The 17,803-nt window shown below is 37.1% G+C and overlaps 1 protein-coding gene across 4 annotated transcripts in view; it reads right to left on the bottom strand.

Annotated features, from left to right (window-relative positions):
- Window positions 1–17,803, bottom strand: part of GULP1 (GULP PTB domain containing engulfment adaptor 1) — a 342,256-nt gene that overhangs the window by 106,132 nt on the left and 218,321 nt on the right. For all 4 annotated transcript variants that reach the window (XM_088830780.1, XM_055396912.2, XM_055396908.2 and 1 more), the window contains exon 4: window positions 13,074–13,135. In XM_088830780.1, the coding sequence (XP_088686906.1) occupies window positions 13,074–13,135 (62 nt within the window). The remainder of the gene's footprint in view (window positions 1–13,073; window positions 13,136–17,803) is intronic.

Genomic DNA, 17,803 nt, shown 5'->3' with positions numbered 1-17,803 from the left:
AAAAAATGGAAATAGTGACAAACTTTATTTTCTTGGGTCCAAAATCACTGCACATGGTGACTGCAGCCATGAAATTAATAGATTCTTGCTCCTTGAAAGAAAAGCTATGACTAAACTAGACAGCATATTAAAAAACAGAGAGATCATTTTTCCAGAAAGGTTCAAATAGTCAAAGCTATGATTTTCTCCAGTTGTCACATATGGATATGAGAGTTGGACCATAAAAAAGGCTGAGAACCAAAGAATTGATGCTTTTGAATTGTTGTGTTGGAGAAGACTCTTGAGAGTCCCTTGGACAGCAAGGTGATCAAAGCAGTCAATCCTAAAGTTAATCAACTTTGAATATTTATTGGAAGGACTGATGCTGAAGCTGAAGCTTCAGTACTTTGCCACCTGATGCAAAGGGTTGACTCATTGGAAAAGACCTGGATGCTGGGAAAGATGGAGGGCAGGAGGACTAGGGCACAACAGAGGATGAGACGGTCAGATGGCATCACTGACACAGTGGACATGAGTTTGAGCAAACTGGAAATGGTGAAGGACAGGGAAGCCTGGCATTCTGCAGTCCATGGGGTCACAAAGCTTCAGACATGGCTTAGATACTGAATAACAAAAAAGTTTGACTGAGAGGTGGCTGTTCCAATCACTGCAGCTACTATGTGTCTATTAAATTGATAGCATTAATGGAGTTATTGGGCTGCATCTGAGCATAGCAATACCACAAATCTAGATTTTAATTTCCCCATATCAATGACTATTGCATACATTAAGCTAGAAGTTTCAAACTTAAGTGGCTTAAGATGTGGCTTTCAACTAACTCAGCATTAGTATACATAGGTTGTAACCACTGTCAAATTTGAGATTTCATCTGTTTTTTGTTCTTTGTTGCTTTTCCTCTAAGGGTTTTATTGTTGTTTTTGTTTTTAAGCCAAGCAAGAGCTTATAGGCTATAAATGCTGAGGGAGATCAGGCTGTGAAGATTTAAAAAGCCAGATTAGAAACTACACAACTCACTAAGTAAGGAAGATCTGGAGGGTCACAGTTCAGCTGAATCTTCTCTCTTGTCAAGCATACCAAGAGGCAAATAATGTGTGCTTCATATATAAAATTATGATACCTCTAGAAATCAATGAAATGTAACTATCTTTCTTTTTAAAACCTCTCTTTGACCTTCGTATTTTACTTGTTGGTCATCATTTATTTAGTTTTCTTCCAAACTTTTTGTTTCATGTGCCTGTTTCCTCTCTCCAAAGAAGTCATAAGGTTTTAAGGTCAAGATCCATGTTTCTATTTGTTTTGGATTCACTCACTTTCAGAACTTGGAACACAGTAAGCAGATAATCAAGGAATGCTGACTCTTTACTGCCACATGGTGCAAAGCAGTATAATCTCTCTAGAACTGCATTCTTATATTCTTTGACAGAGCTAGATATTTCATAAAAAGATAAATATATCATCCTTTTGGGAGACAGTTATAATTTTAGAATAAAACATTTAAAAAATAAATGTTTTTCATGAACAATAACACAACTCTTCATGTGAGAAATGACTATCTCACACCAACAGACTAATAAGGTCATTAAAAGTTTCCCAATATTTCACGTTTTTATAGAAAGGACAGTTTAGCAGTCGCACTAAAAGGTGGGAGGAATGGAAAACACTACAGTCTTCCTTTGTGACCCATGGACTGTAGCCATGGACTGAAGCCTGACAGGCTCCTCTGTCCATGGGATTCTCCAGACAAGAATAACTGGAATAGGTAGGCATTCTCTTCTCCAGAGATCTTCCTGACTCAGGGATCACACCTGGGTCTCCTGCATTGCAGTGGATTCCTTACTGTCTGAGCTACCAGGGAAGTCCCATAGTCTTCCTTAAGGGTGGTCAAAAATTACCTCTAAATTTACACTTAAGTGTTCTAATTATAACAGCAATAGAAAGCGAATCCACTATCTACCTATAGAGCCTATCAGCTTTGCCTTAAAAATATACTCAGATGCCCACTATTCTTCTACTTCAGTTCCTACCCAGCACCAAGCCACAGTCACTTGTGTAGGGGCCTCTCCACTGGACTCCTGATGTATGTTCATCTTTGCCTCTTACAGCTAATTTCTGTTAAAAGCTTGTTTCACTTCTTGTCACTCTTTCTCTCAAAACTCTCTAAATTGAGTGTTTCTCAAATTTTACAGTGACCGATGCTGGAGAGGTGGAAATTTCCCCCCTCTACCCTTCTTGAATTCTTGTGGCTGTACTAATAATAGAATTAATACAAGACAGATTAATAGGAGAAAAGAAACATATTTTAATTCATGTACAATGAGGTCTTCTAAAAAGAACTGGACTTAAGAGGTGTCCACAGCGGGCAGCTTTTATACTTTCATATTTTTTAGACAAAGAAACAATAAATTTGTGAGCTACTAACAGGAAAAAGAAACTTGGGTTTGGAGTGTTTGGCTAGTGAAGAATCTAAACAGAATTTGGGCCTGTGGTATTAAAGCAGTAACAAGGCGGGTGTATCTAGGCTCCTCCTCTAAGTCCCCATCTCTGGTAATATGGGTGCCCTTGCACCTTCAGATGCAGGCAGGCGGGACCTAGCTTTAACACCAGAGATTTATTCAGTGCTTTCAGGGAGACAGAAAGGAGGGTTAGAGTGTCCCTCCTGTGTTGTGATTTTTTAAGTAACTTTTATTTAAACGAATCAATATGCCACTGTGGCAAGTTTGGGGGTAGCATGGTCTGAGTCCTCAAGAACTATAGGACATACTCTGCCCTTCCTGCTCTACCCCACATGTATTTATTGTTACTTCTCTATAATCCACTGAGTTCCACATCCAGGACCTGGCTAGTCCTTGGCTAGGCAAAGGTGGTCCTATCTTACCCATGACAGCTGACCTGAAAATGCAGCCACAGGCCTCACTCCTTCACTTCCCTTAGGCCTCTGCCCTCTTCAGAGACCTTCCCTGACCACTGCAAGCAACTCAGCACCCTCTTCCCCACTTCTCCCAACCCTCAACAATTTGCTTTACTTTTCTATATAGTAATAGCTACAGCCTGGCATACTGTATTAATAAATAAAATACAGTGTTAATACCACATTATTTATATGAATAAGTATTTACTACATTATATATAGTATGCTGAATAAATAACACTAATACTATATTAATAAAATACACACATTGTTTCCTTATTAGCTGTTCCTTCAGTTCAGTTCAGTCACTCAGTTGTGACTGACTATTTGTGACCCCATGAATCACAGCACGCCAGGCCTCCCTGTCCATCACCAACTCCCGGAGTTAAAACAGTCTTATTATTTTGTTTATTATATGTAAGTCCCAGGAAGCCAGGATCTTATCTATTTGGTTCATTAATCAATTCCTATTGTCTCAGTCAGAACCTGGCATAAATTAGGAGCTCAATAAATGAATAAGTTCAGTTCAGTTCAGTTCAGTCGTGTACGACTCTTTGTGACCCCGTGAATCACAGCACGCCAGGCCTCCCTGTCCATCACCAACTCCCGGAGTTCACACAAACTCATGTCCATCGAGTCGGTGATGCCATCCAGCCATCTCATTCTCTGTCGTCCCCGTCTCCTCCCACCCCCAATCCCTCCCAGCATCAGACTCTTTTCCAGTGAGTCAACTCTTCGCATGAGGTGGCCAAAGTATTGCAGTTTCAGCTTTAGCATCAGTCCTTCCAATGAACACCCAGGATTGATCTCCTTTAGAATGGACTGGTTGGACCTCCTTGCAGTCCAAGGGACTCTCAAGAGTCTTCTCCAGCACCACAGTTCAAAAGCATCAATTCTTTGGCAATCAGCTTTCTTTACAGTCCAACTCTCACATCCATACATGACCACGGGAAAAACCATAGCCTTGACTAGACGGACCTTGGTTGGCAAAGTAATGTCTCTGCTTTTTAATATGCTATCTAGGTTGGTCATAACTTTCCTTCCAAGGAGTAAGCATCTTTTAATTTCCTGGCTGCACTCAGCATCTGCAGTGATTTTGGAGCCCAAAAAAATAAAGTCTAACACTGATTCCACTGTTTCCCCATCTATTTTCCATGAAGTGATGGGACCAGATGCCATGATCTTTGTTTTCTGAATGTTGAGCTTCAAGCCAAACTTTTCACTCTCCTCTTTCACTTTCAAGAGGCTTTTTAGTTCCTCTTCACTTTCTGCCCTAAGGGTGGTGTCATCTGCAAATCTGAGGTTATTGATATTTCTCCCGGCAATTTTGATTCCAGCTTGTGCTTCTTCCAGCCCAGTGTTCCTCATGATGTACTCTGCATATCAGTTAAATAAGCAGGGTGACAATATACAACCTTGACATATTCCTTTTCCTATTTGGAACCAGTCTGTTGTTCCATGTCCAGTTCTAACTGTTGCTTCCTGACCTGCATACAGGTTTCTCAAGAGGCAGGTCAGGTGGTCTGGGATTCCCATCTCTTTCAGAATGTTCCACAGTTTATTGTGATCGACACAGTCAAAGGCTTTGGCATAGTCAATGAAGCAGAAATGGATGTTTTTCTGGAACTCTCTTGCTTTCTCCATGATCCAGCGGATGTTGGCAATTTGATCTCTGGTTCCTCTGCCTTTTCTAAAACCTGCTTGAACATCTGGAAGTTCATGGTTCACATATTCCTGAAGCCTGGCTTGGAGAATTTTGAGCATGACTTTACTAGTGTGTAAGATGAGTGCAGTTGTGCAGTAGTTTGAGTACATATGCACAAATGAATCTATATTTACACTTTACCATATGTTTCTATTACTCTTACCATGTTAGTATGCATGTTTCAAAAATCACATTAAGACACCATATTCAATGAAGACATGTGGTTAAACTTATATGTGGATCACCTCTTCTATTAAAAAATTGATTGTTCTGTTAAGAAACTCCCCCTCCCCATTATTATTTCAAAATTTATAGTTAAAGCTGGTAAAGTCTTTAGTACTACTTATAGGCAGGTTACTGTTTAAAGGTAGTGGCTTTCAAACTTTCAATGAGATTATGAACCATGATTTTCTGGAGTAAATTGATACTTACCTTATGCATTCTGAAACTTTCTTTTTTTTTTTTCCTCTCTTTTATCCTATTTCATCTTTAGTTGCATACCTATTATGACCCACTGCATTGATTTTATGACCCAATTATTTTTCATGGAACATAATGTTCAGTTTAAGAAACATCACTACAGGGTACATAGAAAATATGTAGAATTCCCAATGATTAGCATTAATGCTGTCACTGCTCATGAAAACAACAACAAAAACAAACAAAAGAAGACTAACGAATGTTACATTAAAAAAATAACTTTTGAAACCAACGACTATATTTTATATATATATGTGATCTGAAATAGGTGTACTATGAATAATAAATGAGTATTTGATATACAATATTAGATAAAATGAAAAAATGTGGAACTAAAATAGGTTCCTGGAAAAGAAACTGAAGGAATTAGAAATACAAAAGTAGAAAACTATTACTTTCAAACTTAAAACATTTAAATGTTATTACATACTTCCCCAGGACGAATTATAATTCTTAAACAGCTCTGCTAAATTTATCAGATTAATTTGTAACCAGTGGTCGCCAAAAATGAAGTGATAGGAATCATTTAGCGATATGATCATTCTCTCAGACAGAATGAAGATACATAGTTTTGTCTTCCCAATAAACAGATTATTCCTTGGTTGCATCAATTCTCTCCCAGGAATATTTAGCACATCTTTATTTTCTACGATATGCTTATCTACTACTGTATATAAACTTGGAAATATTTGCTTGTACCATTAAAGTAACTTTATAAGAAGTTTAATGTCATCCTTTCTCTCTAGGTCCAAATAAACTTTCAGATCCCCACAGATTTATATTCCTAAACTCCTATTTGATTAGTTCACTATACAAACTGCTTCTCCTGCCATTGAAAGCCTTCTCAACTCATCTGTAAGGCCTTGTCCATCATTAGTACTTCTGACGGTCAGTGTTATACGTAAATTTCACCAGGTTATACTATCCAGTTATTCAATCAAATACTAGTCAAGGAGTTGCCATCAAGTTATTCTGTAGATCAGGCTTCTCTGTCAGCTCATCTTGTAAAGAATCTGTTGCAATGTGGGAGACCTGGGTTCAATCCCTGGGTTGGGGAGATGCCCCGGGGAAGGGAATTGCTCCCCACTCCAGTATTCTGGCCTGGAGAACTCCAGGGACTCCAAGTCCACGGGGTCACAAAGAGTCGGACACGACTGAGCAACTTTCACTTTCTTTATTTTGTAGATACGAATAACATCTATAATCATTGACTTTATGTAAAGGAACTTATTCTAGATAAACTGGTTGGGCTTGACACAACCAATTTAAAGGTCTTAACAGAGCTAACCATCCTGCTATGTTCCTGGGGAATGAGAAATTCTACCTTTGATAGGCTCCAGTTCCTGCCTAGCAGTTTCAGCCTGTACTTTCTGATGGTCTTCATTATGGATTGCAGATGCCTACCTGGCCACAACCCCATCCCCAATTGTGTAACCCATATCTTGAAATAAATGTGCTTATATGTGTGTGTGGGGGGTGTGGGTGGTGGTGGTGGTGGTGTGGGGGGTGGTGGTACATTCTACTGGTTCTGTGTTTTAGATGGAACCTTGGCTGACAAAGTACTTTACCAGCATTAGTATTTTATGCCCAGCACAACTCTTGTCATTTTGATGGCTTTAGGCCATCTTGACAGAGCTCATCCTCCTCCAGATGTCTCAGCTCGAAATGGTCATTCTACTCTTGTTTTGACCCTTGGAAACCCTACCTCACTCCTCCTTACATAAAAATAGGAATGACTACCGCTCTATGAATCTCCACAGCATTCTATTAGTTCTGTTCAGTTCAGTCGCTCAGTCGTGTCCGACTCTCCGCGACCCCATGAACTACAGCATGCCAGGCCTCCCTGTCCATCACCAACTCCCGGAGTACACTCAAACTCATGTCCACAGAGTCGGTGATGCCATCCAGCCATCTCATTCTCCGTTGTCCCCTTCTCCTCCCGCCCCCAACATTTCCCAGCATCAGAGTCTTTTCCAGTGAGTCAACTCGTCACATGAGGTGGCCAAAGTATTGCAGTTTCAGCTTTACCATCAGTCCCTCCAATGAACATCCAGGATTGATCTCCTTTAGAATGGACTGGTTGGATCTCCTTGCAGTATAAGGGACTCTCAAGAGTCTTCTCCAACACCACAGTTCAAAAGCATCGATTCTTCGGCGATCAGCTTTTTTCACAGTCCAACTCTCACATCCATACATGACCACGGGAAAAACCATAGCCTTGACTAGATGGACCTTTGTTGGCAAAGTAATGTCTCTGCTTTTTAATATACTATCAAGGTTGGTCACAACTTTCCTTCCAAGGAGCAAGCGTCTTTTAATTTCATGGCTGCAATCAGCATCTGCAGTGATTTTGGAGCCCAAAAAAATAAAGTCTGACACTGTTTCCACTGTTTTTCCATCTATTTCCCATGAAGTGATGGGACCAGATGCCATGATCTTTGTTTTCTGAATGTTGAGCTTCAAGCCAACCTTTTCACTCTCCTCTTTCAATTTCATCAAGAGGCTTTTGAGTTCCTCTTCACTTTCTGCCATAAGGGTGGTGTCATCTGCATATCTGAGGTTATTGATATTTCTCCCAGCAATCTTGATTCCAGCTTGTGCTTCTTCCAGCCCAGCGTTCCTCATGATGTACTCTGCATATAAGTTAAATAAGCAAGGTGGCAATATACAACCTTGACGTACACCTTTTCCTATTTGGAACCAGTCTGTTGTTCCATGTCCAGTTCTAACTGTTGCTTCCTGACCTGCATACAGGTTTCTCAAGAGGCAGGTCAGGTGGTCTGGGATTCCCATCTCTTTCAGAATGTTCCACAGTTTATTGTGATCGACACAGTCAAAGGCTTTGGCATAGTCAATGAGGAAAACTCAGCGATGGCCACAGGACTGGAAGAGGTCAGTCTTCATTCCAATCCCAAAGAAAGGCAATGCCAAAGAATGCTCAAAATACCGCACAATTGCACTCATCTCACACGCTAGTAAAGTCATGCTCAAAATTCTCCAAGCCAGGTTTCAGCAGTATGTAAACCGTGAACTCCCAGATGTTCAAGCAGGTTTTAGAAAAGGCAGAGGCACCAGAGATCAAATTGCCAACATCCGCTGGATCATGGAGAAAGCAAAGAGTTTCAGAAAAACATCTATTTCTGCTTCATTGACTATGCCAAAGCATTCTATTAAGTGTGACTTAAATGGGAAAGAACAAGATTGCCTTTTATCTGAGCTTTTTAAAAAGACAGTTCCCTATGACATTAAGCTCTATAAGAATATATCGGCTATGTAGCATAGCTCTGAAACTTTACCAACATTCAGTCAAGTTTTAGCAATAGTGCCTTATACATACCAGTCATTTAATGAACTAATGAATGATGAAGTGTTATGAGATACATTCCAATCCCAAAGAAAGGCAATGCCAAAGAATGCTCAAACTACCTCACAATGGCACTCATCTCACACACTAGCAAATTAATGTTCAAAATTAATGCTTAAAATTCTTCAAGTGAGGCTTCAACAGTGCATGAACTGAGAGCTTCCAGATATTCAAGCTGGATTCAGAAAAGGTAGAAGAAACAGAGATCAAATTACCAACATCCATTGGATTATAGGAAAAGCAAGAGAGTTCCAGTAAAACATCTGCTTCATTGACTATGCTAAAGCCTTTGACTATGTGGGTCACAACAAACTGTGGAAAATTTTAAAGAGATGGGAATACCAGACCACCTTACCTGCCTCTTGAGAAATCTGTATGCAGGTCAAGAAACAACAGTAAGAACCGGACATGGAACAAGAGACTGGTTCCCAATTGGGAAAGGAGTACGTCAAGGTTGTATATTGTCACTCTGCTTATTTAACTTATATGCAGAGTACATCATGAGAAATGCTGGGCTGGAGGAAGCACAAGCTGGAATCAAGATTTCTGGGAGAAATATCAATAACCTCAGATATGCATATAACACTACCCTTAGGGCAGAAAGTGAAGAGGAACTAAAGAGCCTCTTGATGAAAGTGAAAGAGGAGAGTGACAAAGTTGGCTTGAAGCTCAACATTCAGAAAACTAAGATCCTGGCATCCGGTCCTATCACCTCATGGCAAATAGATGGGGAAACAGTGGAAACAGTGACAGGTTTTTCTTGGGCTCCAAAATAACTGCAGATGGTGATTGCAGCCACCAGGAAATTAAGACACTTACTCCTTGGAAAAAAAGCTATAACCAACCGGCTGCTGCTGCTGCTGCTAAATCACTTCAGTCGTATCCGACTCTGTGCGACCCCATAGACGGAAGCCCACCAGGCTCCCCCATCCCTGGGATTCTCCAGGCAAGAACACTGGGGTGGGTTGCCATTTCCTTCTCCAGTGCATGAAAGTGAAAAGTGAAAGTGAAGTCTCTCAGTCATTTCCAACTCTTGGCAGCACATTAAAAAGCAGAGGCATTGCTTTGCTGATAAAGGTCTAGTCAAAGCTACAGTTTTTCCAGGAGTCATGTATGGATGTGAGAGTTGGATTATAAAGAAAACTGAACACCGAAGAATTGATGCTTTTGAACTGTGGTGTTGAAGAAGACTCTTAAGAGTCCCTTGGACAGCAAGATCAAACCAGTCAATCTTAAAGGTATTAATCCTGAATATTCATATGAAGGAGTGATGCTGAAGCTGAAGCTCCAATATTTGCCCACTTGATGTGAAGAACTGACTCAATGGAAAAGACCGTGATGCTGGGCAAGACTGAAGGCAGGAGGAGAAGGAGATGACAGAGGATGAGATGGTAGGATGGCATCACCCACCTAATGGGCGTAAGTTTGAGCAAGCTCTGGGAGTCGGTGATGGACAGGGAAGCCTGGCGTGCTGCAGTCCATGGGGTTGCAAAGAGCTGGACACAACTGAGCGACTGAACTGACTGATGACACACATAAAAAGAAGCAAATCTTTGAAGTTATATTGACTTCAGTCTTTTAAGCCTGGCTCTGTCTTTGTAGGTTTGTGACAATTCTATTGTTTTTGTTTTTATTTAGTCTGAGTGATGTCTGGCCCTTTTGAGACAACATGGACTGTAACCCGCCAGGATCTTCTGTCCGTGGGATTTCCCAGTCTAGAATACTGGAGTGGGTTGCCATTTCCTTTTCCAAGGGATCTTCCTGACCCAGGTATCAAACCCATGTCTCCTGCGTTAGCAGGTGGATTCTTTACTACTGAGCCCCCTGAGAAGCCCTGTGACAACAGGCATAATATTTAAATTTTCATTCTTAGTTTTCTCTTTTGTGAAGTGATAATAATATTAATAATCACTCTATTGGTTCAAATAAATACTAAATCATGTAAAAACAGTGCCTGGCATATTTTGAGACTCAATGAAATGTAACAATTTTGTAATTATTTTGGATATGTTATTATGCATCAATTCATAAAATACATACCGACTGAACAACTATAGAGTGAGACAGGCACTTTGGTAAGGCCAGTGAAAAATTAAAAAGATAAATTAATGATTGCTAACATTTACGAGTAGTATTTATTTTATTCCAGACACTGTTTGAAGACTTCATGTAACATCTTTATATCTATAACAATCCTCATTGAGAAATTACTCTTATCCCTATTTACAGATTAATAACCATAGACTAGTCAAGGCAATGGTTTTTCCCGTGGTCATGTATGGATGTGAGAGTTGGACTGTGAAGAAAGCTGATCGCCGAAGAATCGATGCTTTTGAACTGTGGTGTTGGAGAAGACTCTTGACAGTCCCTTATACTGCAAGGAGATCCAGCCAGTCCATTCTAAAGGAGATCAATCCTGGATGTTCATTGGAGGGACTGATGCTAAAGCTGAAACTGCAATACTTTGGCCACCTCATGCGATGAGTTGACTCACTGGAAAAGACTCTGATGCTGGGAAAGGTTGGGGGCGGGAGGAGAAGGGGACGACGGAGAATGAGATGGCTGGATGGCATCACCGACTCTGTGGACATGAGTTTGAGTGAACTCCGGGAGTTGGTGATGGACAGGGAGGCCTGGCGTGCTGTGATTCATGGGGTCGCGGAGAGTCGGACACGACTGAGCGACTGAACTGAACTGAACTGAAGGTTAGATAATTTGCCCCAAACTACACAGCTAGTTAGTGTTGGAGTCAAGATTAAACCAAGGCAATCTGCTTATAGATTCTGTTTTTTACTTCCATTTCCCCAAGGTATTTCCGGTGGACATGGGCATGCTTTGCAAGGGACAACTACTCTAAGAAGAGACAGAGAACATTTTCAAAAACAGCTACTAAACAATCAATCTTTAAAGTGCCACAAAGAAGTGAATTCAGAAAAAAAGTAACGTTCTTCAAATACTTTTAATGCTACTCGGTCCACATGATCTCCCTCAGGAGAACACATGAGAAGGAATGGAAGCAACCTGCTCTTCCACATTTGACTGACCCCAGTGTGGACGATGTTGCTGGGCCCTCTGCTTTGTGTGGGATATCTTATCGTTGTCATGGGCCCATGAACCAGCCCAAGCAACTTAGCCATGTAGACAGGCAGCTTGCCATTGTCACATTAATTCAAAGAGTTAATAATAGCTCTAATTACAGTAAAATTTTTCAGTCCTTTATAAACTAGTTTTCAAAATGAGGTATTTCAGTCATTTATAAAAGTGAATAATGTCTGGTGGTTTCACATGAAGGATATAATTCTATTATGATTGATAACAGAAAAAATTGAGCATGGGCTTTAAAGTTATAGTGGTTTTCTACATTAAATTTTTTTCTATGAGGATTTCACGCAGTGTAACAATAGCTAACATGAGGAATATCTGTGGAAGAGATGGGTAATATTGTTTTTTTTTTCTTTTAAGCTGTTAAGTAAACTTTTCATGCTAATTCATGGCAATCAATCCTCATGTTAACTTTACAGGGGAATTCATGAGCATCGTAATGATTTCCAGTATGTTAATTTTACAGAGAAAGTATTTTTGAGCATTTTCTTTGCTGCACAGTCAGGCAGAAAACATACAGTTGCTGCACGCTAGAAAGCTCACTGCTGAGCAACCCCCTAGAAGAATTTCTTCTAGATGGCCTTTTAGATGGTGCTTCCTGCTGATTCAGACTCAGACCATTGCTCTAGAGGTTTCCCATAGAGCTCTCCATTCAGTAATTTTTTAGAAAATTTTTCCTGAAACAATTCTTCATAACTAATCTCTTTATATCCCACTAATCCACTGTTCACTGTTCATAAAAATAATTTTACCATTTTCTATTTCCTCCCCTGCCATTTCTGAAGTTGCTTAAGTCTGGCCCACTCTCTTATTCCCAAATTCAACTCTTTAAAATTCACTTATGTCTCTTCCAAATTTAAATAGACTTCTCTGAAATCTACTCTATATTTAGTGTTCATTAATTACAAAATAACATCTTTCTTTAAAGACCATTCTGTAAATGGCATTCATTCATTTGGACAGTCTTCCAACAACAGCAGTGAATCAAATCTTTGAAGAAATGGAGTATGGATTGTTCGTATTTCTCTATTAAAATGCAGGACTTGAACAAATGATTCATACAAAATATGTACTTTTCCTGTGTTTTCTTAATAGTTTAAGCTTTGTTTGTCTCCCTTTTTTGTGTTATAATTGCATTCATTAAAATTGAAGCTCATTTCCAGACCAGTTTTATATTTGTCTGTGTAATGAAACATTAAGTATTTTTAAAGGAAACTAATTTAATTGTTGTTTTGTTTCTTATAGGCCATGATACTGCAAATAATTTTAACAACAGCCAAAGTCATTTGAAGAAAATACACTTGTGACTTAAACAGAAATTATAAAGCGACTACTTATTTAGGAAGTAAAACAACTTCCCTTATTATATGCTACAAAATTATTTATGCAAAGATTTTTCAGGGATTATCTACTAAGAAATATCAGAGCATAAACAATCTTTCTAAGATCAATCATAAACTAGCAATAATACTATAGCAAAATAAGATTCAATAATACCATATGAACTATTTTACCTTTGCATTATAGGGAATGTAATGTTTTGATAAAGCCTCAGGAGTATGCATCCATGTTTTGTCTGCAATGAAGAATACACAACGTTAAATTAAAACATGGGTTCTAAGGTGTCCTATTCATGCATTAGCATTTATGAAGAGTCTGATATGGGTGGGAGCACTCCTAATTCTAAGACAGTTTTGCTAAAGGGAGAAAGAATAGCTAGTTAGATATAAGAACAATATAACCACAAAGTAATTATCAGATTCTCTCCTTAAGTTAAAAATCTTTTCCTTTTATAAGTTTTCAAATAATAAAACAATTCTGAATTTTTAAAAACCAGTTGGGCTATGAGTAATTATATCAATCATGTGAATAACTATGTTTTTCTTCTTTCACTTGATAGTCTCATGAATTATAGGTTATTTTTGCTAATTACTTTTTCAATAAATAGTAATATGCTCTTTACTCATGACTATTATTCTTTAGTATCAAAAATTGACAATTTGTAAGGGGACGTTTTAACATTAGACTAACAACTACATTTATACAAAATGAAATTTTTATTTATGAAATAAATCAACCTACTAAATTCACTTAAAAATTAACATTAGGATAGTTTTTAATCTCGATTTAGAGAAACATTGATTGAATGTCAACTATCAGGTGTTTCAGATATAAATAATCTTAAATGCAATAATTTGAAATTATTACACGATTCAAATTAATGTAGTAGAATAATGAAGCTTCCCAGGTGGCACAGCAGTAAAGAATCCACCTTGCCAATGCAGGAGACACCGGTTTGATGCCTGGACGGGGAAGATCCCCCTGAAGGAGGAACTGGCAACCACTCTAGTATTCTTGTTTGAAAAATCCCATGGACAGAGGAGACTGGCACGGTACTGTCAATGGGTTAAAAAGAGTTGAACACAACTGGGCGATTGAGCATATTAGAATAACAGAAATAAAAGTGACTAAAAGAATAGAAGATATTGAAAGTAATTTGTATTACCCATTATTAACAATAATAGAAAATAACTTTTTCATTCAATTTTTGATTTTGATTTATATATTCCACATATCTTCCAAAACATTTTGTGGAACATATAAGCAGGAAAAAAGCAGAGCACATTAATGTTTATATAAATCAAATTTGGTTTTTTTTTTTCACAAACTGCAATTGTCTGTAGTAAAACTTCTCAAACTTCAAATATATTATGCCTTCTTAAGTGGAATTTGTGAGTATTTTACTCATCGTGGGAATTAAAAAATTTAGAATCAGTACTATAAATAGAATAAAATTAAAGACATATTTTACCATGAAAAATATTACATAAGTATACACTAAAATGAAAATCAGTTTACTAACAAAACATTTTTAACATTCAATTAAGAACACTTAAAAAGGATGGTAACAGAAGCAAGTTCAATACCATTAATATGTTATCAAACTAGAAGAATGTGAAGACAGAGAAGATGGTATACATTTCTGGAATTTTAATTATTTTAAACCATTTAAAGGATACTGCATTATATATGAAACATGTTTATGGGTTTTATGCAATATTAAAAAAAATTTGAAGACAAAACATGAGGGATCTATAAAATCCTGTGCTCATGGTGCAATTTAGGGCTATTTCTGACTGCTGAAGTGGACACGTGACAGCTGCACTTGGGTGAAATATCCTGAGAAGCAATACATCCTAGGCTTCAAAAAGCAGTATTAATATACTGACACTGATGTATAAAACTTCTATTTCTTGTACGGATTTTCATTTTAACAATAGATTTTATGATTGGTACTGAATAGTGATATGACTAATTCAAGAATAATTTATACTTAGATGTGGAAAACAGTCTTGCACTTGCAAATTAAAATAAATAATCACAATAGTGTACATCAAAGTAAATAAAAATACCAAAGACTTGCCTTCAGGAAACCTAAAAATATATCTAATTTATTTTTTTACCCCTTAACACAATTACTTTCATGTCTCTTTTTCCAAGACACTAAACATAGCTCAGGAGGATATAAAGTCTAACTAAACTTTGAATATGATGGTTCATTCCAATCCTGAGGCAGAGAGATAATTTCTTTTTCCTGTAAGACACTATTATTTGAAAACTGCTGATACTGCCTTTGTTATAGTCTCCTATTGCAGTAACCTAAAAAGAGGGTGGGTATATCCAATTGTTACTGGTGACAGACTGAAATAATCACAATATTAAATTACCACTGGATAAGCTGCAATTGCTACAATAACAAAAGATCTACACCCACACACCAAGTGCAGATGATTTAATGGGTGTTCATTTCATACCTCCAGTATAGGTAGTGCACTTATTAAACCTGGAGGATTTCCAAAATGAGTTGTTAATATCATTCTAATTTATACTTTGGCAAAAGAAAAATAAAAAAAAAAAACAGAGCAAACCTATACACTAACTTATATAGATGTGGCTGACCTTGAAGAGAGGGTATAGATGATGGTCTCTGGTCATTTTATGGACCCACAGAAGATATTAGATACAGGGAACTGGTGAAGAAACAGGAACATAGATACTCTAGAATGTGTTCCTTTTCTTGAAATTATAAAATATAATCTCTAACTTAATAGTGAGAATTCACATAAAAGTAAATATCAGTATTTCAAAATATTTGACAGGTGTCAAACCACTTTGACTACTGGACCAAGGAATCTGGTGTTCAAAATTTATTTAGATTTAGAGCTCATCTAGAAAGATGCAAGAAACATCATTGTTCTCATATCGTAAGAACTTAACATAGTGAAAGCACCTATTTTGAATATATTAAATTTAAAACTAAGTACTGATGGATGAATGGATATATCTGAATACAATTTTTCATGAAAAGAAAATTACTGAATTATATTTAAATATTATTGAAATTTCAAGTGCTTGTACTACAATTATACCTACTCATCAGTATATCAACTCATATGTTAAAGAAAACAAAGTATAACTAGTTGAATTAATCACATTTATTCATGTGTTATGTTTTATGTTTTTTAAATTAAATTATTTTTGACATAAATAGAATATAGGATTTTAAAAATTCAAAAAGTAAGCTAACAGAGGGAAAGAAAGGAGATATAAAACATTCATTAAAATGAATCTATGATTATAAGGTTAGATAATTTTTACAAAGATCTTCAAAACAGTCCAAAATGATGCAATTCTAGTATATTCAGATTTTTTCAGAACCTATGAGCACTTCTGCCTGTGTGCATGCTTAGTCGCTTCAGTTGTGTCGGATTCCTTCAGACCTTGTCAACTGTAGCCTCCCAGGCTCCTTCCATGGAATTCTCCAGGGAAGAATACTGGAGTGGGTTGCCATGCCCTCCTCCAGGGGATCTTCCCAACTGAGGGATCAAACCCACTGACCCAGGGATTGAAGCTATGTCTCTTAAGTCTCATGCTTTGGCAGGCTGGTTCTTTACTACTAGCGCCACCTGAGAAACCCATTCTAATAACTATTAAAGCATTTGAAAAGAGAATCAGGGGAATGCCTGGCCAATTCAAAGAATACCAGATGAATTACTAATTGGGAGATTTAATAAAAAGCAAAGAAAACTATATTTAAGTTTAAGATAACAATCTCTTTTCCTTGGGTTTCTGAGAGCCAATATGACTTAGTAAGTTTGCATGAAATAACTGAGTAAACGATATATGAAATAAAATAAGTTTTTAATGATAGAAGACAATCTTTGTTTAGAGTACAGTTAAGTATATGTTGATACTAGTTATTGGGAAGATGACTTGACTTATATGTTTTCTAGAGCTATAATTACAATTCTCAATGGTCAAGATGTATGAATTCTCTCATAAAATTCCAGTTTTGCATCTCAAATTAAAATTCAACAGATAGTGCTATTGTTTGAAATTGGAGTACAGGCTCCAGGAAGTTTTCTTTAACAGCCATATTAAATGAAAGCATTTGAAGTGACTGGTGAACTTAAGGTAGAATTTCTGCACCAAGTTCCAACTGAATTTGAGTGAAATAATGATCAATAATTTTCTGATAAGGATATTTAATCATTAGACTTGAAAAATAAGAGAAGTCAAAATAAATTTAAAGAAAATGAAGCAAAACAGGAAATAACAAGTGCTTCTGCTTCTTTATTCTCTACATCAAAAGTTTTCCTTATAGTTGTACTCCTACTGTCTTCAAATAAGACAAATATACAATCACTGTTTACTCATCTTACTATCCAACTCTTGGGATTTCTCAACTAGAAATCACTCCAAATTCCCTTTAGGTAAAGAGTAAATTAGAAAAAAAGAGAAGATCTAGAAGTATCTTTAAAAAACATGATAGCATGTTTAAAGTGATGAGTTGTGATGTAAGGCTTTTTATTATTTTATTAAAAATACTTCTGTATTTCAGAGAACTATTTCCAGACTTTTTAACTAGGTAAAGGGAATAAAAAGAAATGTGAATTTATTTTTGGTATATGTTTTAAATCAGAAGCAAGCTACAAAGCACAATAAATGTCATTTGCCTTACCCTTATTCTGAAAAATAAGTAAAATAATAAATTCTTAGTTTCCTAGGGTTGAAAAGTGCCTGAAAGTTCTTCACATTACCTAATCTCTACTGAATACATTAATCCTCTGAAACATATCCAAATGTTTGAACACCTCTCATTTCAGAAAAGAAAAAGAAAATACTTTGAATAATTCCATTATATTTTGGCAAAATTTTGTTGGGATTTTTCCCTACGTTTAAT

This window comes from Moschus berezovskii, chromosome 2 (genome assembly GCF_049115385.1).
Source record: "Moschus berezovskii isolate FMDL1 chromosome 2, NW_MosBer_1.0, whole genome shotgun sequence".
In the NCBI taxonomy this organism is placed as follows: Eukaryota; Metazoa; Chordata; class Mammalia; order Artiodactyla; family Moschidae; genus Moschus; species Moschus berezovskii.
Note: the sequence above shows the minus strand (reverse complement) of the source record. Positions and strands in the feature narration are given on the sequence as shown.